At 36.4% G+C, this 24,504-nt stretch overlaps 1 protein-coding gene across 1 annotated transcript in view; it reads right to left on the bottom strand.

Annotated features, from left to right (window-relative positions):
* SFRP5 (secreted frizzled related protein 5) overlaps positions 1 to 24,504 on the bottom strand; it is a 43,529-nt gene that overhangs the window by 7,927 nt on the left and 11,098 nt on the right. Inside the window, exon 2 of the mRNA XM_072424093.1 lies at positions 15,374 to 15,451. Coding sequence (XP_072280194.1) covers positions 15,374 to 15,451 — 78 coding nt within the window. The remainder of the gene's footprint in view (positions 1 to 15,373; positions 15,452 to 24,504) is intronic.

Below are 24,504 nucleotides of genomic sequence, written 5' to 3' on the forward strand. Positions count from 1 at the left end.
TAGGGGTAGCAAATGACAGACAGAAACAGTGACACAGGAGGAAGAGAGGACCTTTCCCAGAAGAGCTTACAGTCTAAAGCTGTGTACACACGTGTAATAATTATCATTGGAAACGAACGACTAACGACCGTTCCTCCGATAATAAAAAAAAAAAGTGCACAACGCTGCCGATGAACGAGGATTGTCGCTGGACCGTCCCAGGGGATCTGATTGGGTGACAATTGTTCGCAGTCTATTGTGTATGTACGCTCGTTCGGTGATTGTGGATGGATCTGCAGTACACTTTCTCCTTAGTCAACGTTAGTCGTTTGTTTTCTAACAACAATTATTGCACGTGTGTACCTAGCCTAACACATAATGGGTATCTCAGGATAATAAATTAATTACATTCAGCTATTATTCATTGGCTTTTTGACATCTTTGTCTCAAGCATAGGGAACAAGACCCTCTTTTCAGCAACCCAGAATACTAAACTGCTTTCCTGTTAAGCCAATTTGGGTAACTTTTACATGATACGCAAGATTTCATTAAAACAAAAAAACTGAGCTTGTTGAAGAGGCTCTGCTACAAAACCCTAAACTACTTCTCACCCAAGTACTAAAACATAACTTCAAAAAACAAGAAATGATCTTCCATATTAGTTTCCAATAACTTTAGAACGAATGAACGCTGTACACACAGTACGTTTTGTTCTGTGGAAAGGGGAGGGTAAGGGATCAGTGGGTGACACCCTGCTGTGCCCTCTTTCATAGGAAGGTATATCTTAGCTGATTGATGAATGACGTTGGGGGATTGCTGTTCATATGCAGGTTCTGGGTAAGCAATTGCTGTATGTGTAATTTTTTTTTTTTTTTTTTAAATAACAATAGTCAGTTTAATAACACCCTATTTTTTAACATTTGCCTGTAATCATTTGGGGTAGGTGTGTACATACCTACCTTTCTTACCCTACATGGTGGTTTATACACTGCTCCAGGTTAAAAGGGTAATTTTAATCCAGAATTCTGATTGTGAATTAGCATAATACCCAGGGGGGAGGAACCGGCACTCCAGGCTGAAAGTGTTAACATGCAGATCTGCTTAAGGGCCTTCTGGACTAGTTTGCAGGAAAAAAATCAGCCATGTACCCTGTGTAAACCATAGAAGAGAACTAAAGGAAAAAAGCACTAGGATAATGTATACCTCTATTGGATCCCTCAAGATATTTTTATGGTGCCAAGCCTCAACCAAAAATATACCGTATTTTTCGGACCATAAGACGCACTTTTTTTCCCCCAGAAGTGGGGGGAAAAAGTCCCTGCGTCTTATGGTCCAAATGTATCAAAATGTATCCTTCCCAGCTGCTGTCCCGTCCCGTCTCCTGTTCAGCGCGGCCAGAGTGACTGTCTCCTGTATCTTGCTCCCAGCGTCCTCCCACTCTCAGCATGATTGGCTGACAAAGTCATGCTGTGTTCCCTGAATAGCGTGCTGAAGATCACTCACAGCACACAAACACAATGTAAACAAATGTTATATTGCAATCTTATTACAACTGAAAGGAAATACTCACCCAGTGTCCGCAGCTCTGCTTGCTGGTATCTGTAGTGAGATGCAGAAATCCTACATTATGCTATGCATCTCTCCATGGATACGAGCAGCTGCAGCTGTGTCTGTGTCTCTGTGTGAGCAGGGAACCCCCCCCCCCCCTCACAGCACTCGGGGGATGAGTCCTCTTCCAGTGATGTGAGGAAAATTTAAAGGCATATTACAATGTAATCTGCTTCTAAATGTTTTTTACAGTACAAAAACACCATACAACATAAAAATAAAAGTACCGTACATTTTTAATTTTATTTTTAGATTACATTGTTGTCTATTATTTCATTATTGTTTTAAATTATTATTTATATTTATGTATATTATAATTTATGATTTTAATATAATAAATAAATATAATTATCATACCGGGGAGTTAATCCTAAGAATTACAAGCCCACAATACAAACAAAAATTTCTATGCAAAAAAGAAAATAGGATAGGATTTTATTAAAAGTACATTTTTTTTTTTACATGATTGTGTGTTTCAAACATTTTTTTATATTCATGATATCTACTAGACCCTTGTTTGGACATATTTCTGTAACTTACAGGTCTAAAATGTAAAAAAAAAAAAAATTAATGAAAAACTGTAACGCTTTTGGTACAGAAATCTAGACATCAGTGTAACGCCCAGGAGGTTAATGTCTTTTGTTATAAAAGCAGAATTAAAGGGGCACTACGTCACTGCACTGTGAGGAACTGAGCTTTCTAGATTCTGACTCTAGCAATGAGGAGTTCTTGGGGTTCTCATAAAACGAGCAGAACCTTTACCGTAAATCTTCAACTTTATTCTATTTTATTACTGAAGTCTCTTGTTGTTGTGTTTTACAGTAATTTTGTCTTTTGCTGACTTTGTTAATAATGGTTCTAAATGCTGCTGTTTACTTTACAGGGTTTATTACATGTGTTTATGACTGTGATGTTGGTTTTTAATGCACATAAAATATTTTAGGACACTATTTGTTTCAGAATCTTTTTTTTCTTCATTTCCCTTCTCTAAAAAACTGGTGCGTCTTATGGTCCAGTGCGTCTTATGGTCCGAAAAATACGGTAATTGAAAAAGAAAGAAAAAAGAAGGCTCTTTTTAAGGCACCTAGGTATTGGTTTTGATATAAAATTACACTTTATTTAGTTGAAACAAATCTATTAAAAGCATACAAGTTTAGTAGATAAGTAATACACATCAATATAACCCTATAAAAAAACAAACTTGTAAAGTTCTCAAATAAATAAATCCCACTTGATGTAGATTAAGAAAGTGTGTCAGATTGTATCTTCTTCCCGACGCGTTTCGCCCACAAGGGCCTTCATCGGGGGAACTCTGAATAACACCTCTGGGGCTAAAGTGATCATATAGACATTAAAGTGAATTAGAAATAAGCAATAATATACACATAACTATGACACATTATTCAATATAATATTAACCAATAATATCATAAATATGTCATCGTGTATAAACCATACTGCATCTTATGAAAACAAATGCAGATGGGGAAATTCCTGATGCTATATTATTTTTGGATATTACTTGTATCTATAGATGCATCTATCTATAAAACTCCCGATTCATTTTTGAAGATTAAGCCATCTTGGAAAAGTTGTGCATTTTGATTTACATTGCTGGTTTTAACCTTATTTGTAGCAAAGATACATTAGTGGTTCTGCTGGACTTGACTGGTGATTTAATTTTTTTTAGTAGGCCTGAAATTTGAAAATGATAATTGTTCTTAAGTAGTACCCTGAAATAAATGTTTACCTGTATATCTCCGCTTCCTCCACCTCTCCTGCTACTTCTAAAATATTTCTACACAAATTCTTCTGTCAGTTATCAGGCAGATAGCTCTGACATTAGAAAGTAAAGCCTTGTCTCTACCATGCCATCGCCATACTAAATGGTGTGGTAAGTCAGTATTGAAAAATCAGTTACAGGAAATCTTCATGCATAATAATTAGTCTTTTGTCCTCCACTTGCCCTTGTTTTAGGGCAAAATGTCCAGCAAATGTATAATTTTTCATGAAAAGTATGGCATAATAAATGGTCAAGAACATTTCATAACCTGTATGTGTTATAAAATCTTTTGTGTGACATCTCCGCTAAACTTTGTTTCCTTATGTTTTTGGTTTATATCTTTCTTTGTGTCCATATGTAGCTGAGGTCAGTTTCTGGGAAAAGCAAATATTGTACATCAGCATTTTCCATTACTGAAAATGCAGCGAGTGATTTTGTCATGTAGCTTATTTGATTAGGTATGTGAAGTATTGATTTCATGCATCGCCGCTCTCTTCCTGCTTCACTCAGCACCAAAGGTAACACATAGAGTTGTTGATCTTTAGATAAGTTTGGGAAATAGAATTTGGACTCCACATTGTGCTTCATGCCTTGTCCCTTCAATAATTCACATTATCAGCATTCTTTGCAGTGAAGTGGCTTGATAAGCTGTTTGGTATTGTGATAACTAAATCAGAATGACTGAAAAGAACATGTCAGTGCTTAGTGACAAGAGCTTCAAAGGTAAGCTAGAAAAGGATATCGGGGTTTGAAAAGATAAGTCATTTGTACAACATGCTTTGAAGCACATGAAATATACCAGGCAGCTCTTCATCACTCCAAAAACTTTTAGATAAACTAAATGTTTATTCAGATAGGGCTTTCTAAAAATGTGCATGTTCATGTTGCTTGTGCCTTTTGAGTATGGAGGGGGAAACTCTGCACACACTGATTCTTTCTCAGGAAGGAAGGGAGAGCAGAACCCCATCAACCTGGAATGTTGAGTTGCCTACAAGTATGCAAAGCAAATGTGGCAGTAAAGACAGAAGGGGAGGTGACCTTCACTAAAAAGTTAAGAAAACAAATGTTTAAAAAACACTATATTAAAAAAATATAGATGGCCACCCTTTTTGCACAATGTTAAAAAACCAAAAACAAAAAGAGATGATACGTCCGCTTTAAGTCAAGTCATACTTTGCACATTGTTTGGCCTTCCTTATCCGTATCTGTACCAGAGCCTACAATGTTATAGAGGAAAGTGTGAGATGTTATATTGGACTTACCATCCAAGGGTGACAATACCCATCCTATAAAGATACATTATCGTGATTAATGTTCTCACCTCAGGACAGAAAATGATTCCTCAAAGTGACTCTTGCTTAATTTGCAAATAAAATATCTCCTCTGCTATTGTGAAACATGTAACATTGCTCCACTGCCAAGTAATTCCATGCTGCACTCCTTATGGAAACCAGCAGTTTTAGAATTGGTAATTTCCTGTTTCCAGCTGAATAGTTCTATGCCAACCTTTTTCATCACTACATGACAAAGTAATGACCTAAGGGTAGATAGCGGATACCATCTGCAGTAACCAAATATGTATATCCAAGAAATGTAGAAAAAAATGAGGTTATGTTGTATGACATGATCACATCAGGCTTAGGGATACCTAAATCTAATAAATGTTAAATCAAAATTCAACTGTTGATTAGATTTTATTTAATAATTTTTCAAGCAAAGCAGCCTACTTGCATTTAACAAGCAGAACTAATTGCAGATTTTTTTTTGTCCTGTGGCCTGTACATATCACTGATTTGTGAAAACTGTTCTTGGAGACACATTTAAACAGTGTTATCATAACTTCATTATCCCTGCAAACAGAAATGCTGTGTCAGGGTGATACAAAGCAGCCCTTACTTGTTAATTTGTGGTGACACAAGCCATGTGGCTCTTTTCCTGTTTTTTTTTTTTTTGTCATTTTTGACGTATTAAATTATAGCAAACCAAATACTTTTAAAAGTGAAACTGGGATTCTGTACTTTTACAATGAATAAATTGTGGTAAACTCTGCAAGTATTCAATTGTATTAATAGTCGTGTGCTTTTGGTCAAACCTCCTGAACAATCCTGGGCAAGTCCTTTAAAGATCCAGTTTAGTCATTATTTTTTTTGCTTTAAAATGCATTCTCATGAAAAACCTTATCACTCAGTCTCTATGGTTAGTTGTAGGCCATGTGCCGCAGGGTTTTTTTATGATTAAATGTGTTTAGTAGAAACTTTTAAAGTGATTGTTAAACTTTTGCAAAAAATGATAGGAAGTTCTGCTGCTTGGCTTCCTATTTTCCCCAAGTGCCTTGACCCCTCTGAATTATAAGGAATTAATCCACATTGATCCTGGGTATTTCATGATGGGATTTTGACCTAAATGTGCAATCTGCACAAATACTGTACTTTACTCAACTCGTGGCTTAGGTAAATGCATTGCTGCATTCATTTTTTTTTTATATCTGTGCATTGCTTATTCTGTTTCATAACAGCAAGCTACAATGTGAGTGAAACCTAACACATATATTACCAGTCTTTGTTATAGAGTGAGTTTGCTTTAACATTCCGAGTACTTTTAACATGTGGGAAAGTTAATATTTTGCTCTGTATAAATCTGACAAAATGAACAATTATATTATCACAGACATTCTAAGATGTGAATAGATTATCCTGGAAGAATCTTCCAAACAGCAGAGGTAATATAAATGCTATTTGTTATGTTTTTGCCTACAGCTTCATTCTTTAAATTGTGAGAGGTTCATGGATGGTTGCTCTGTGTTTCAGACACCAGACTGCTGACAGCATAGTTTAGTAGTTGAAGTTAGCAGTAGTATATTTTTGCAGTAAAATGCAATTCATATGATTAATATACAAAAATACAGCCTGTGTTTGTTTTTTTTAATGCCTGTGACCAGGTATGGCAAATTGTTTGGGAATATATTTTAACAAAGGGATTGTTAAAATATATTTCCTGAAAAATTTTTTTTGTAAAGGAGAGAGATTGATTTACTGCTATCCACGCCCTTCATTTTGTTTTGCTTCATTTGTTTCATTATGGTTTCCCTGCACAGGAAGTGAGTGTAATTAATATATATGAATAATATAATGTCTCTTCAAAGATAATATATATATATATTATTCATTTGGTGCTCTCGGCAAGGCTAAAACATCCATGGCCTTTATTGCAGTCTGTGTACTGTTAACAAATTTTGCTCACTTTCTGTTTACTAACATAGTTGTCAGTGGAACAGGAAGTGAAGGAAAAACGTTGTGAATAAAGTTTGCTTAGCCGTATAATCCAAAATAATGCTCTTGACCTTTTAACGCTCTATAGATTTGGAAAAAAATCATACTAATATACTAAATAAACCATCTTTTAAAAAATGTTCAGAACTTAACTCACTATATACTATACTCTCTTGTCCCTCTCCCGTCACAATGTTCCGCCACCTCCCCACTTTTCTTTTCTTCCACATCCCAATCAATGGCCGTCTTTTTTTGCAGGGCCTGGATAATGTGAGTCCTGCACATGTTCATTCAGTTCAGCCATGGAATTCGGGATTGCTGGGTATCTTGGCAACCAAAGTTGAGACGCGAATGTGCAGATCAGTTTTTTGACTTGATTGAATAGATTATTGCAAAAACGAAATTGCCTGTCCATTAATGCAAGAATGCCCTGCCTGATGGAAATTTTTAAGGTCTCCCTGTTACTGGCCATATGCCAAAAGAATGGGATTTCTGTCTCATGAGGATCGTTTATGCTGAACTCTGATCTAATTCCATTCGCTTTATTACATTTAAATTTGCAACCTTAAAACAATTTATAGTGATCTTTCTTTGAAGAGACATTTCATGTTAGGGGCCACTGTCCTCTGACTGTGCTCCTGATTGATACTATAGGAAATTATACCTGCATTTATGCAGCAGGTATGGCCCACAACTGTCTCCCTCAGAAAGCTGGTCTGGAGCAGTAATGCGCAGCCTCCTCTAAAGTAAATGCATTTAGATAGGAAGTGGCTGTATGTGATCAGCATCACACAAGAAAAAATTAATTAAAAAAATAATGAAAACAAGTATTTTATGAGAAACAAAAATGTCAGTTTGATACACAGTGCTAAAGCAAACTAAATGTCTTCCAGTTAGTGTTTACCTCTACTTAAACAGTAACAAATAAGAAGCCGCATCAAACCTTTGTATTTCATGGCAGACAAATGCTTTCATATATTTGTTATTGCTGAGTTATGAATAACACTAAAAACTAAACGGACCATACAAATCAACATCATTCCTGTCTAGGGTAAAGGGAACATTTTTTTTATGACATATTGCCAATATCATTAAAGTCTTTTTGTTTTGTCTTTCTATCAAGAATCCTTCTTGTTATTAAGCTCACTACTGAGGTATGAAAAGCAGATGACGGTGCTCCTTACTTTCCCCCCATGACAAATGTCCTTTCTTTACAAATTTAAATAGCCCCATAGGTGAAGCTAAAAAATGTAGAAAGCAATTGATATGTTACATGCTAATCAATGAATAATCTCCATCCCACCTTCCTTTTTAGTGTGTCTGCCTCTGATTTTGCAAGGAAACATGTCCTCTTAAGAAGTATAACAATTTAAAAATTCTGCAGATCGACATGTTTTCCTACACCTTAAGAAAAAGCTCAAGTGGCTTGGATATACTAATAAATTACTTTAACATTGCGTGCTGCGTGCTGAACAAGCGTGCTGAAATGAACTAAGACAAATGTCAACATTAAAAGAAATTGTACTGTAGCTAAAACAATTTATTTCTGTTTTTCATCCTAATTTGTTAGAAGTCAGCATCCGGTGTGTATGTCATGCAGTAGTATCTCTCCATCAAAGAACAGCCCTGCCCACAAGCGTTCTGTTTTTTTCCTGTAAGTTCCGGTTTTCAGTGATTAGGAATGCACCTATGAGCAAATGTAATTAGTGTTTTGGCATTTTGTTGAGTTGTAGACCATCCGCAGTGACCATATATTGCAGGTCTTTCCAATTCATACTCCTTTTTTCCCCCATTATTGTCAGCAAGTTTTGAGCTTATATCAATCAGTGGCAGGTGCACCAACCCATACCTGCTGTCTGGTCTTCTTTTATGGGCCTTTTTATCAAAAAGAAAAAAAGGCCACCTTTGTTTTAATTCGTATTTCTTTACAATCAAACAATCTGTGGACCTTTAATGATATACTGGCAACTGTATTACTGAACTTAAAATCTCTGCTTACTTTCTATATTGTGTATAAATAAGTAATTTGTGTACATTGCTGCTGTACAGTGATTTTATGTGCTAGTTTTGTACTTTGGCTTTTTTCTCAATAAAAGCATTGTTAAAGAAAAACCCCATTTTGAATTGGCTGTGAGAATAAAAATATGGAAATTCTAGGGCCATCATTTTAATTTCAAATCTAGAGTGACGGACCTGGAACAGCTATAAAGAACTAGAATTTTTATAGGTTGCATGTTTGTTCCTGATAAGAAACTTTATGGATGACTTTGTCTTTTCCATTGGTTACACAGGCCATACTGAACCAATTTTATCCACTAAAACTGTCTCCTCATCTAAAAGGTTTATGTTGCAAATCAAAGGCGGGTGGGTAAATTGGTTTGATAAGGCCCAAAAGTTAATTTAGCGCTACGTATCAGGGTTCACATGCAGTGGTCTTTACAAATTCCTCATAATCATATTAAGATATTGGTCACATAAAATACTTTAGCACATCTGAAATTATATAATTATTGGGGATTTCTACTCTTTAGACCAGAGAGATTGAAAGCAACTATAGAGAGGATGTAAAACTAGCAATACTGACAAAATTAACCCTAGCATTATTTGCAATATACAACAGCTACCTGTTGCATTTCCTTATGTGTATCTATACTTAATCTACTATTGTATCCCTGGAAAATTATGATGCCACTGTGGATTAGGAAGGAAAAAAAGCTTTTAGGAAATTATAGCTGATTAATCTGTCTGTGCCAAATGTCCTAATGAACAGAACATGTTCATTTCATACCCTTACATTCAATCCTTTATCAGCCATATTAATCAGCAACAGAAATAGCTTGCAGCCTTTCAAAATACATAAACAAATCGGAAAATGAAAACCAAACCTCGTCTGAAATAAAACTTGTATATTTGCTTTAGATTTTTCTGATAATATTTTTTGGAGAGGATGTGAGTTGGATATCAAGTAAATATGTTTAAAGACTTGTGCAGCAATGGAAGGCAAAGCAAAAAGGTTGTTATTTTGTGGTTATTTTTACATTTGTGAAACTGTACATTTAGTTCTCATGGCCCACAAAGTATCAATAATATTTCAGGAGACGGTAAACTTTATAAAAAGTTCCTGAGCAATGTTATAAAGGAATTCTTGTTCTTAAACTATCTGTCAGAAAAAATGCTGCACATCTTTGCACGAAACATGCATTGCCTATGTTCAATCCCTTAAAGTTTCTGAAAATATAGAAAAATACCTGTTGATCTGCCAGAAATGCGCTTGTCATTTAATTTTCTCTGAAATTGCAAGACTTCATTTTAGCCTGGCCGACGGCATAGGGATTTATTATTCTGTAGTGCAAGATAGAAACCGAGAGGACTCCTTGAGATTTTTTTTTAATGTAAGCGTGCACAGCTCAGTGTAAAATCTAGGTACCACCTGAGACAGTCACATCACCCTGGCCACCAACAATTAATGCAGCCAGTTAATGGCAACCTAAATAAAGATGAAGACTAGGAAAAAGAATATTGTGGCTGTTCCATCATTGAAAAGAACACTATACAAAGTAAACAAGCTACCTGTGTGGCAGGCGTCATGTTAGCAATGACAGGTCCATGATCATGATAAAGCCACCTTCTTCCCTATGTGTCCACGGCAGACCTCTAGCCCCATGGTGATCCTATATATTGGATGGCCACTTCATGAAGTTACATTGTCCCCAGAAGCTTGCTTTGTTTTCAGTCCCTCTGCATATACAGCTAAACAAAAAGTCACCAGAAGGTGTTGCCAGGGTTTTTTTGCATGTAGAGTGGTACCTTGGTATAAGTCTGCTTTGGAATAAGCCCAACTTGGTATAAGTCCTGTTTGGACACGAAAAAGTTTGCTTGGTATACAACCTTTGTGCTGGAACTTGTATGAGTCAAAATGAGTCATAACACCACGCACTACCCTTATGTACCTCTCTCGAGACAAAGCCACGACTGGCCACGAGCGCCAGTACGCCAGTTGTTACCATTCAGTGAACAACCCGCGTTATAACTCCCTGTGAATTACATAACATCTCCTCCTCCTCCCTTCGCAGCACCATCCTAGTAGGCACTCGACTCTTCTCAGCAAAGTAAAGTAAGGTTAAATTTTCATTTATTTCATCTAATTGCTTTTATATTTATGTATTTTAGTATTAAGCAGTGTTTAAATTATTTTTTACAACCCCATCAATGTATATTATGCCAATAACAATAGGATTTTTTTCATGGGAACAGATTAATCATTTTCCTTGTATTTCTTATGGGAAATGTTTGTTTAGTATAAGTCCAAGGATCTGGAACGGATTAAGGACTTATATCAAGGTACCACTGTATTTTTTTTCCGTTTAGAGCTACCTTTTTGTGCTGTTTGTTTTTTGTTAGTCCATTTTAAGTTCTTTTTTGTTTTTTGTTTTTTTTGTTTTTTTAGGTGTGAGGTGCTACCGTTTTATTTCACAAGCTAAAACCATACTCCTATGTGATCTGGCCTCTTACCAGAATGTGTAATAATGAATAGAATAGAATTTCCACCTTTTCTAGAAAATAATAAGCCTATAATTCCAGAAACGCCACATCCAGATGTATTTGACATCCCTAGGCTGGGACCCAAAACTGTTCGTCTTCATGAACAATGACTGATACAAGTGGCTACAGATAACTCTGTGAAGCATTTTACAAACAAATAAAACAAACATTTCTATTGCTATTCAGAGATTATATAATCACACATGTCAAGTATGGTGTTTTATACTCTAATAATTAATATTTACAAAACTTTTTAGTCAGCTTGATAAATGAAACATAGTATTTGGAGCCAAACAAGTTGGCCAGCATCTCAAACAAAATAAAGTCTCACATTCTTATTCAGCACAAAGCCTGTTTCATACAAACCCAGTGTTGTACGTTGTCGAATATTACACCTCAGGCTACAGATATGTTTTTGTTTAAATCATACTTTGCGTTGCTAGCCTACAGTTTTTTTTTGTAAGCTGTCTTTTTTTTTTTTTTTTTTTTTTTTTAATCTAATTAGGTCAATGAAGGAAGATATTACCCAAAGGCCTTTGCCACGGGAAGTATTTTTTCTATTGATTGAGAATCTATCACTAGAGCCTTCCATATGAAAAAAAAGACCAAACCAGAACAAGCCAGGTTTATTCCTTAAAAAATCTTTTTCTTGGCGTGAAGCACTCAATAGATGAGCCTGAATACAATATGCTGTGCTGTGATTTATGAAAACAGTTGACCGCGAGTAGCTTAGAGGGATAAACTCAAGTATATGTACAATTTCCCACTGGCTTCATAGCCGCAAATGTAACATGTCTCTCTAGCTGTGGAATTCGATATTCAGCCTAGGTTTTATTAACTGTTGTAAATATATTTTTAAAATGAAGATCTGAAAGCATTTAATCCTTTACATTTGCAAATTGCATATTTTTGACCTTGAGGTGAGGTAATATTATGATCCCACTCTCCTGCAAGCACGTATAAGCAAATGGCATTTAAAAATGTATGATTTGCGCATGGCCTTTCATGTACCCTTGAGCATACCTGCATTGGCCAATGTGAATATGTATGCATACTTAAGAATTTCTGAGTACTCAAGCAATTGTCCTTAGCACTAAGAAATTGTTAATTTGCCATTTGCTTATAAACAGACTAATATGTCTGTAGTAGGCACACTGTGATCTGATTCTACTGTTGTGGACTGTCTTGATTCAAGCTGCTTGCCCTGAATTTGCCCTTTTATAAGCTTGGGTTGTGGATGACCATTAAATTTTGTTCTTAAAATAGAACCAAATCCACACTACTCACCAATCTGTGTTCATCACAGGACAATGCCAGCTTGCCTTCTTTCATCTTTTTCCCAGAAACAATCATTAGCCTGCTGGGATAATGTATTTCCTGCGCAGGAGTTCAATCATCCCTGTCACGTGCAAAGGGAAGTCTCGATTGCTGTGTTTCCCTGGCAACCAAAGATGATGCCGCGCATGCGCAGCTCAGTTTTGTCACATTTCCCCAGAGCGATCAGGCAGGTAAAACATAAAATGGCAGAAGGGATGACACATTGCCTGTCCTTTTCGGCAATAACCACCTGCCCTATCCTTTAGTTTATAAGGTGGTCTTGCACAGAGATGGATAATTACCCTCATCTCTGACCATTGCACTAAAGGTGAAAAAAGCACCCAGGCAAGGGTAATGCCCAAGTCCTAATGGCAAGATCTTCGGAAACATGAGTATGTTAGATTTTGTACATCTCTCCAGTGCAAAAACTGAACATAAGAAAATTTTTGCTTACTTTTTTTTTTTTTTAACTATCTATCTACAGACACTAGTTTACTCCTGAATGTGTCGAATGTTTATGATCGTTTTTGGCAAACATCTGGCTGTCCCCTGCCATCTCTCAGTGATTTGCCCTGTAAGATCACTGAGTGACTGACTGCTAAAATCTGCTGCTGTTTTCAATGATGGGAAGGAACACAATGGATTGCCTCCCAGTCATCCTCAACTTTCCATAGAACAAACAGCTCTGATTGTACTGTGTGTGTTTGTTCCTATTGTCGCCAGAAGCATGCCACAATAATTTGGCATCTCTAAATGCATTCACTTGCAATAAAGAGGGGAACTGATGAAACAAATGGTTCTGGAATAAACCTTATGATACCAAAGGCCCTCCCTTTGTGGGTGTCCAAAATACTGAGATATTTGGAATGTGAGGAATAATGTAAAATATTAGCGGGTGTGGTTGTATAGTAATGGTAAATTTGATTTGAAATTAGAAAAGTTCATAGCCTCTTTCAAGTTTTATCACTTCCCTGTCCCCTTGTTCTAATGCCACCGGGACAGGAAATGAGGAAACAACCTGAGAATAACAGTAGTATCTGTTATAGTTACAGTAGTAGGTTCGACTTGTGTGTTTAAAGATGGTCAGCTTGTAAACCTGAAAGCAGATGTCCATAATGCCCCCACAAAGTCATATTTATAGCTCTACAATCCACTCTCTGCTGTTCTGTTGTATTGGGCATTTGCAGAGAGGTCTCTGCTTCACTGCAGAGAGCAAGGGCTTCACACTGCAGCATGCTGATTAGGGACAGGATTTTATGTATTTATTGCTGCAGCAAATAGCAAGTATACCTTACCCAGATTCCCTATCAGTCTCTAGTTTGTTGAGTTGCATGTAGTGACAGGTTGTTTTTAGGGCAAAAGGTAGTGGGCAGTAGGATATACATTAGTGTTTCACATACTTTTTTTTTTTAGATGTAATTTGTGATTTGCATTGTACATAGGGGCAATTTAAAGAACTATATAGTGTGTGTGTATATGTATGTATATATATATATATATATATATATATATATATATATATATATATATATATATATATATATATATATATATATATATATATATATATATAATCAGTAAGCTACATGCTTTATTGAGTTATTCTGGCAGATCTTTGGTCATGAAATAAAGTATGTTGATTTATCATCGATTCTACGCATATCCCTTAAGACTTTTATAGCCATAACATAAACTACATTATTACCTGTCTGATTCTGCTTTTAGGGGGTGAAAAACAACAAGCTGGTGGCTCATCTTTCACTTATAGGAAGATTTAATGTGACAGCAATGATCTTAAGTTATCTTTACATTTACATAGCTTTTGTCCTATTGATTTATTTCTGCATTGACATATAAGGAGTACTAATCTATTGTTCATCTTTTACAGGATGATATGCTTTGAATAAAGTAAACAATTCTGATTAACATTCCAGCAGATCCACTAAGCACTATTTACTATGTTCACTAGCAACATAACATCCTGCAAACACTGTTTCTAAATACCTTCTGTGAATGTGCTCTTACTGTTTACAGAATTCCATGCATCATAAGATGACTGTATCAGTCATGTAAAATCTTTTTGAAATTTACCAAACAATAGAATATGTTGCTTTAATTTTGCATCCAATCAGACCGGGTTATATACTACATAGTTGTTTGTAGAGCTTAAAATATTGGTTATGCTGTACCAGATTTTACCAGCTGATGGCACAGGTGAACCTTCTAGCTGCATATAGTGGTAAAACCTTAAAAATTCTAAAAAAGATCCCCATTTTGGGGGAAGATTTGGAGCAACTGGTATTGTCCTTATAAACAATAATTCACTTATCATTTAATATGTTACCTCATATACAGCATGTGTATTTATAGCATTATGAGCAAAAAGCCATTCTTAGATCAGATAAACTGTTACCAGTTATAAAATTACTTTTGTTAGCATTACATGAATACAGGCTTTTTTTTTAAAGCAGCAAACAGGACTTCATATGGCTTGTACAATTTTTTTGTATAGTGGTGGGGGTTGTGATGTTACCTAACTGATCTAGAATATTTGGGTGTTGAGAAATGAACAGCAGCTATAGCTGATACATGTAGACACATATATTTGTTTTTGAGCAATAAGGGATTTGTTCACAAATGTGCAGTGAATATATATTGTAATGTTCTATCTATTTTACAAACTAATTTAACTATTACAGCAGATGAGGAGCTGCTGCAGGGTATGTGACAAAATGCACTATATCTAGCTGTTACAATAGCTAACTAAACATTTACCATTTATAGCTAAACGTTTTTTTTTTCTTTAAACAAATATTTATTTTTGGTCTAGGCGACATTACCCAATGAATGTAATATAACAGGAACATAAACTTACCAAAATCGCTAGCACAGTATTGTACCCGCATGGTCTCAGATTTTTGCTCAATTTCACACTGGGTGCATATCTTGGTTACTGCAAGAAAAGAACAATATATCATTAATGTATGAATATGGAATGTTTACAAGACCCGGCCTGCAAGAGCTGTTTCTTGTTTCACAATGCCAGATCTATGCTTCAGGTTTCCGCTGTAATACAAATTGGCAAGGAAAACTTGGCTTGCTGTTTAATATATTAGCTGTCATTTACACATAATACATGGCACAGACCATGGTACACACTCCTTGCACGGCTATTGTATATCAATTATGTAAAATATTTACAGGAGAGGAGATCTGTGCCAAATAAAAAGTATCCTAACATACATACTTAGTGCACTGTGTTTGTAGTAAATGCATTTAAAAAGGCAAGGGAAAAAAAAACTTCAGTGTGAAGATAATTTAGAAGCGACCCAAGGCATCAGGTGTATGGATTTGTCTGGCACAAGATAAGCCTCAGTCCAAGCCCAGGGCTAATTTATATTCAAAATAATTTACCTACTAGCATGGCTTTGGTTTGTGGGAGGAAACTGAACCGTAGAAAAAGCCACACATGTGCAGGTGAATGTGCACACTATATGCAGGACCTTGGTACTGTAAGATCAAAAAGATGACCACTAAGCTACTATAAAGCCACGCAAAAGTTTTGAGGCCAGAGAAACACAACATTGTTTACCTATGTTAGTACTGAATACTTTTATTCATTTGCAGATATAGTAACAGGTTGAAAAAAGACGTAAATCCATCAAGTTTATTCATGAATGAAAGATACCATTCCAAATCATGTCAACAAGCTCACAGAGCAAAAACCTTACCTAACAGCAGACACAACAGAATAAGTACTGGTATATCTACTAGGTTTCATTCTTCTTTAAAACTAATTTTTAACATGTTACAATGGGCCTGGACTAAGTCCTGCATATTGTTATTCCCTTGGCCAAGACCTCTCTTGAACAGCCACTAGTGTACTCCTTCCAGACAGGTAGATGGAAATTGGCAGACTTGGCCCAGAACTAGTAACAGAGTACAATGTGTGCAATCTGGCCTCTAAAGTAGCTAAGCACCTTGAAGGCTCTATTCTGGACCGGGCTTTTTATCAGTCTGTTGTGCGGCATAGAGATATCAACACTGCGTTTATGACAGAATCTATGTTTACTGTGGAGGTGAGAAGAATTTCCCACCTCCAAAAAACTATTAACAATGGCAGTCAAAGCAGGCAGATCTAAGGCAAAATTAGGTTGTCAGAACTTAACACCCAAATTTTTTGAGCTTTGGTACTATGTAAACATGACCTAATGTTTACTTATGTGACAAAATCAGGCTTCTTTATGGATAATTGGGATGTAGAGCATCCAACACTCATCTGTGTTGGGCAAACAAAAGAAAAGTTGTCCCCAGGCCATTCATAATGGAACATTGTGGTGCACCTAACCCAGGTTTGTGATTAGCCACTTTGGGCTATGAACAAATCTATCCTGTAAATTGGGTTTTGTTCACAATTTTGAAAAAAGGTGAGATTTAGTTTGATTCTGAATGTGGTTCACATGTACAACACAAGGTTAATGGTTCTGAAACTTTTTCCACTCCAGCCTCTTGTTCTAAGCTCAGATGAACAAAGTCTCACAACTTCCAAATTTTACAACTGAAATTAGTATCCTGCTAAATGTAACTATGGATTGAACATTTAATATTTTGCAGATCAGGTTTGATGCTCTTCCCTCATGACCTATATAATATACCAACTGCTATTAGGTCCTATTTAATGTACAGTGCTCTGTATAATGTCTTATAAATCTAATTTATCTAATATAATCTTTCACAATCCTTTTCAACAACTAAAGACTGAAAGATGTATTAACGAGCACTGTACATACATCCCTGTTCTGTTCTATGGAGAGGGGAGGGTTGAGAACAAGCAAACAGCAACCTGCTGCACGCCTTCCTCTTCACTTTTATTACGACTGTTCCTTGTTTGTAGATCTGCCAGGATGAATCAATGAACGACGCTGGATGAGCACTGTACACATGCCAGATTCTTGTCCGATACCAGCCCTGAGGCGATTATCAGACGAGAATCATCTGACCTGTGTACAGAGCCCCAGTATTAGGTTCATAAGATGACCTAATAATTGTTCAATAATGTCAGCTAAAAAAAAATGTGTTATGGTTCAGGAGTGCCTTGAAAAATCCCCTTAACTAATACTAGAACCAAGGATTTGTAAACTGGAAAAGAACAGGGAACACAGGTTTGGGGGTTATGTAAGCTGCATTTGATGGTGGTAGCGCTGTCATTTGTTTTTTTTATTGTGTTTTTTTAAGATATTTGGTGTTTAAGGGACTTACAATATATGTTTATAAATGTTATATCTGGGCATTCAGTTACTGTATGAAACTACCAAGGGAAAGAACCTATTGCAAAAATTCCCACCTTTTCAATAAAGCAAATGAGATTATTTTTTAATTTCAGCCTTCACACACGTGCATTCTTTTTATTGCACAGAAATGAAGACAATGGAGATTGTCTTCCTTGTAGTTAGCTTTGATTATCCAGTATGGTTAAGTGTCTAAAGGCAGAGATGAGTGAAGATATAAGCAGAATGTATTGAAGTTCCAAATGTTCTATGATGCTTCTTTTCGGCTAATTATTTGCTGCCCTTCACCGTCTTCCATTCAGTTAAATGTCTTTTGCAAACAAGGGATACAAATTATTTGTGTTCACGTTGCTATTCTGGAAATTGTTTAAAATATATAAAACATTATCATATGCTTCAGTATGAAATATAATGGCACAGTGTGAACTCTCTCTCTCATTGTTTTCTTCTGCTTGAGTGTTTTTCATGTAATTGAAACAAAACTTAAGCGTACCTAAAATGCTAGTATAACATGACCCTGTTTATTAATGAATATTCAGTAGACAGAAAAGTGACATAGAAAGCAGCCTTCAGAGTTTATTACTTGCTTGGTTGTACATTGGTGCAGATGAGTGTAAATTGTAGGACTGAAAGTACATAATTAGAAAATCTTTCACTAACTGAATAAAAAAAAAGTATACGCATTTCAAATGTGAAATAAATGACTTTAAACTGACCCTGCTTCTTTGCAGACAATACTGGTAAAACACGATCATTTTGAAAGTCCTGGGACCACTTCAGGTTTCCTTGGCTTGTCTTGGTGACCTCAAAGTTTCTGCTTTATGCTGCAATGCAGTGTTTCTCAGCCAAGGTTCTGTGGAATCCTAGGGTTCCACCAGAGGTTGCTAGGGTTCCTTGTGTAATGAACAATTACAGCTGACCCCAATAAAAGTTTTGGCTATCTGTAAGGGTGACATTCTTTATAATGGTCACCAATGTAAGAGGTGTTCTTACTGACCACCAAGCTAATGTACTGTGAGCTGTGGATGTATTAATTATAGCAGCAGATCTCTGAAGACCTAAAAAGCATTTCCTTTGTATTAAAAATGTCAAGAAAGAATGCTTTAATGGGTGGAATTCAGCAGGAAGAGGCAGTGAGAGCTGTGGGAAACCCAGGAGATCCACACTTATACAACAGATATTACAGCATCAGACCCGTATTAGTTGAATCAGAAAATTAAAAGGACATTTTCTTTTTCTTTTTACAGGTATGGTTTTCCTGTACATATTATGGTAAAATGACAGGGTGGTTTTAGGGCCCATTCATAATATCACATTGAGGTAATGCCTTCTTCTTGAAAGGGGTTTTAACTTTTTTTCATTGTTGGACCAGTGGTTATTCAGTTTTAGTAATACAATATCTGCTTTTCTTAAAGCACGTAAAGGGGCACATTGATTTTTACCCAGCCTCTTGGTCACTAGCTCCACCTGCCATCTCTTTCCTTTCTGGGCCTTGTTATTTGTCACTGGCACTGACAAAGCAGGAGATCATGGAAGGTCGTAATATCTACATCTATTGGAACACCCCAGTGCTTCGGGCTTTTGTGACACCCAGCAGAAAATGCGACGGGATGTTCGGGAAGGTGTAGCTTGAGGTTTAAGAATTGCAACAGGTTTACTTTAAAACAAAATGCTTTTTGTTTTTTGGTTGTTTTGACTGGTTGCGGAGAAGTTGGGAAACAATATGAAATAATGGTTCTGAGAAACCTATTCATGGTATGAGATGAAGCACACATCACAGCAAATGTAATCACATTAACTGTAATGTGAGCCTTGATTTGCCATTCCACCGTAATCTCTCCCAAGCTGTGTGACACTTTAAAAGAACTCTTTAAACTTCACGCAGTGCTCTTTCCAGGCAACAACGTCTAATTACCAGCAACTGGTAATCTGAAAGTGGCGATAAGAGAAAACATAACTTTAGAATGTAACTCACTTGGCAGAAGCCTTGGGGTAAAACTGGAATGTGGTGTTGGCTGAGTGCTGAGAGCCCAGTGCAGTTATCAGTTTGTCAGGCAGGCGGTCTCTCGTCGCCCTGGGCTGTATGATTGGCACTTCAGGGCGCAGGAGACCCACTGAACATCTCTTCCCCAATCTAAGAACCAGTGTATCGGTTGCGGCATGTGCTGCACCGCTGTCTCCTTTACTAATAGAATATTAGCTTCTGGCTGCCCTGAAACAGCACTGAATGTTACAACACTTCTGAATATAAATATTTCTGTATGTAACCGAGAAAAATTCTATCCTTTACATTATTTGTTTAAAATGCATATTAACATTCGTATCCATTCATGCAAACATATTTATACTCTCATAGAAGCTAAAACATTTACCATTTCTACCATATGTTGCACACCTAATGTTTTAAATTAGATGACATTGAAAATTAGCTAATAGAAGATAGTTTATAACATTACTATCTCAGCAAAATCTTTGCTTTTATTATATTTACTTCTTTCCTATACTATATTTTAAAAGTTAATAATAAAAGTTGCCCTGGCCTCTCCAAAGGTGAACTCTCCAAAGGTGTAAGGTATATATGTTAGAAACACTTCATAAGTGTGAAGCTAAAGGTTTAGGTCAAAGCCAGCTTGAAGAAATTGTTCTTCCTTTTGAGGTATTCAACAATAGTAGAACTTAGTTCAGTTAGTTATATAGCTGTTCTGTTTTAAATGAGGAATACATGTTTTAATTTGTAATCCATAGGATAACATTTTGGTGCCTTATTATCTTCTATCTTCTAGTTCCTTTTGACCCACCCCTCAATACCCTGAATAATTTTCCTGTCTCATCTAGCCCCAGCCTCAGTGGAGAATAAAAAGAGAAATGGTTCTCATCCCCAAATGAATTATGCTGTATCTTACAATTGGATGCTCAGATTAGAAAGACATTGCTGTGTTTTGGAACCCTTCAATCAGCCTTTCTTGGTATTTTGTAACATGAAGGAGTTCTTGAAATACCTTTAGGGAACCCTTTCTAATGTTACCCTCTCCGTAGCTCGTAGTAGGTACATTGTACTGATGGTCAGTGGGAAGAATGCCTCTTGCATTGTTGGCTAGGGGTCACCCTTTCAGATAATCAGAAAGACCACTGGTGTCAATTAAACTGACCTGAGAGGCACAAATTGCCCATTGCTCAAAGAACCCATTGAGAAACCCTAATGTTCCTTTAAACTATGTTTGGAAAACCTTGCCTTAGATTAAGCAATCAGGTTTGTAACATTTGAAATAAAAGAAAAAGGTTCAAGCAGCTATAGAGAGCCTAATAAGTAAAACCCAGGTCCGAATTTGTATGTGATGTTGACGACGATTAACTTGATGTGAGTAAATAGACACACATTAATTATGCCTTTGGATCTATGATATTGGGATCTTCCAGAGTGACCCTGTAACTGCACCATTGGTGGAGTCTGCAGATGTGGAGACCAAAGTAGTCCGACTAGACAGAGACAGGATTAGTTATACCCTCTGCAGATTTAGGGTTCTGATGATTTGAGCAGAGCTAATGTTTGGCCCCAATATCACATCACATGATGTGAGTAATAATACTTTCCATTCCCCTTTAAATTGTGGACCTGCTGTTCAGTGATGGAATACACGCTTCACTGACACACTTATGTTCTGTGTCTACTGATCAGATTGCAGAAAAGCCAAGGAGGTAATACATTTTCTCTTGCCATATTTACCAAGTGCTATGTTTTTTTACTGGTACAACACCAAAAGAAATTAAAAGTGTGCTCAGGGCAGTGTGTGCCCTTAGGTTGTACCATATAAAAGGATTGATTTGTAAGATGCCGCAGCAGTCTGGTTGTTAAAAAAAACAATGTTTCCACAAAACCCCTGATCCTTCCACAGGTAGCCTCGATTTGTTCCTGTCCTGGATACCTCTTTCACCAGGCAGTGCCATCTTCCTCCGCCTACCTATGTCTCCTGCTCTTGCACTGTGGAGGCGCCCTTTACTCATCTACCTTTTTGAATTAAGTACAATTTTTGGTGATTGGTCTCCTTTAAGCTTTTGGGGGCTCCTACTAAGTGCCTGAAAGGCATTCATAAATATACCAAAAGGCCTATTTTATTGCATGTTATTCCCTGCTTGTTTGGTACACATCCCAACCAATACCAAACATGTACAGTAATTAAATCAAACCCAAATATCACATTTTAAGTAATTAAGATAATTTTAAAAAAAATTACAGCCTACACATATTTTTTTTCTTTCTTTTTTAAATGAGTCTAAGTTAGAATGTGATTGCAGACAAAGCTAATAAATTGATATAAAGATTCCTACCTATTTAATGTACAGCGCTGCGTAATATGTTGGCGCTATATAAATCCTGTTTATTAATAATAATAATAATAATAATATAGCTCTAAATATCCAGCTTTGTGAGGCACAGCATTTAAAGAATGGGGTGGCTTGGATTTGTTACTCATAATTCTGTCCTTTCACCTCCTAAGTTTCTGGAGAACTTCACATCTTGTTGAAAGTTTTAGCCACAGTGTGAAACTCTTGAAAAATGGCTGTTTAATGCCTATGTACTTATCTAGGCAACCAGCAGAGCTGTGAAAATAATTTACTGTAAATCTGTTTTGAATGAGTTCACTCTCAAAAATGTTTTCATTACTCATTCCATCTCGGGGTCCATTCACACTTCTGTGCTTAAGAATGCATTTGTTTTTAAAGACATTGTGAATTTTCTTTTAGCTTTGCCATACTTGTTAGATCTATGCAGTTATGTTAGACCATTCATAGTAGTGGATATTGTGTTTAGGTACAGCAATACATTTTATAAAACACGCCACATGGGTGGGCCTTGTGCTGTAGAAATCAGTGGTTCAAACCTGGCTGTACATTTAAGAAGCAGTCTGTACAGTATGTCTAAGCCTAAAAAAACATCTATTATATCACAATTTACCAGTCCTTAGCTGTAGTGACTTAATTTATGTTCTTAGGTTTCTATTTTTTTCTTGCATTTAGATACACTTAATATGTTGTACAGCAATTCTAATGGGTCAAAGGACTGGTTACAAAATGCAATGACAGACATGAGCTTTTGTAACCTATGGATTGTCATAAAGTATTCCATATGCCCCACCTGATTCAATAAAGGGCTACAAGGTTGGGGAGAATACACTTTCATCAGTGAAGTCGGGTGATCCAGCAAACTTGGAATACATCTGGTCCAGGATTGAAAATGTTTGCTAACAAATAGCAATTGCCTTTTAAGAAATCCATTCCAGTTTTGCTAGATTTCCCAGCTTCACTAATAAAAGTGTATTCTCCCCAGCCTTGGAGAGCTTTAATAATCCAGGCCCATTGCAATAAAATTTGTGTATGCCTTGCTTTTAAATGTGCAACAGCAGTGCTTTGACAAGTTGCATTGTGCAGTGCAATTAGGAATGAATGGGAACCCAGGGCATTAAATGATCTCCGCATTAAAGCACAACTAAACCCGCAAAACTCCTTGTTCCCATTCCCTTGCAGGGTGTTGCCATTTGTGCCATCCTTCTTCTTTTCCTCAAAATGATATTTGGCCATTCTGGCTGGACCCTGATGACATAACATTTATTTCTGGCATGCTGGATCTGCATGCCAAGCTTCGTGAATTTTGACAGCTGGGCGGTGATCAAACAGTTAAGAACAGTTCTTGCAGAGGGGACATCACCTGTCCATTCTGAAAAGAAACCTGCCTGATCGGCATTTATTCAAAGTGAGACTTTAAATCCACTTTAACATATGTATTTCCCCATAGAGCCACATGCATTAATGCAACTCATCTAAATAGAGGGAATAATCATCTGTGGATTAAACATTGTAATCTAGTATGATTAAAAGAAGCAGATACCTTTCCTACAGGAGCTTTATATCCATTTAAAAATGTTCACAGCTGATTTTTACACTGAAGGGGGGAAGTAAAATGTTGCTTCTGTCCTTTTAAAAAGCTGGCTCCTTTTGTACCCTTTATAGTAGACTTTTGTTTGTTTTATAGTAGTGACAGATAATGACCATTACTTAGAATAGTCTTCTGCATGTGTTGTGTATGAATAAAACTGGTAATTAAAAGGCATTATCAACAAAGCCTTTTTGTTTTCTTAGTAAGGAAGGGAACAGACTTTGTTTCCATTCTGTTGCTTGGAAGTGAACACATTGGTGGTATTCTTTCTATGACCACAGCACCAATTAACTTCCTATGATTCACCCAAAACACAGTAGGATGTGTTTTAAACCATTTCTTTCTCCTTCTTAAGAGGATGATGGTGACAATTAGTCTGTAAAAAAAGTAATTATAGATAGGAATTGATTTCTGTGTCAAATTAATGCATTTCAGCTCACCATGGATTGGCAGTGATTAAAAGATAATGTAATTGTTTTCACTGGTGAAAGTTTGGGAAGTAGAGTGACTCACAGGACCTGTAGGAGTCAGTTCATTATCAGTAATACTATGACATATTTAGAGAAGAATTCAAATCAACAGCAAGGAAAGCAGCTGTCTAACATCTATTAAAAGGTGAGGCCTGTAAACCTTACAGAAAATACCAGTATTGCAAAATACATACACATTGCAAATTGATCATGCAATCATCGGTGTTCACTAAATTCAAATATGTTTGCTGTAGCTTAGGTTTGTGTTGTTCAGGAAGAAGAAAGGAGTGGGGTGCTGGATCTCTTAGAAAAGCAA

The sequence above is a fragment of the Pyxicephalus adspersus genome, chromosome 10, assembly GCF_032062135.1.
Source record: "Pyxicephalus adspersus chromosome 10, UCB_Pads_2.0, whole genome shotgun sequence".
In the NCBI taxonomy this organism is placed as follows: domain Eukaryota; kingdom Metazoa; phylum Chordata; class Amphibia; order Anura; family Pyxicephalidae; genus Pyxicephalus; species Pyxicephalus adspersus.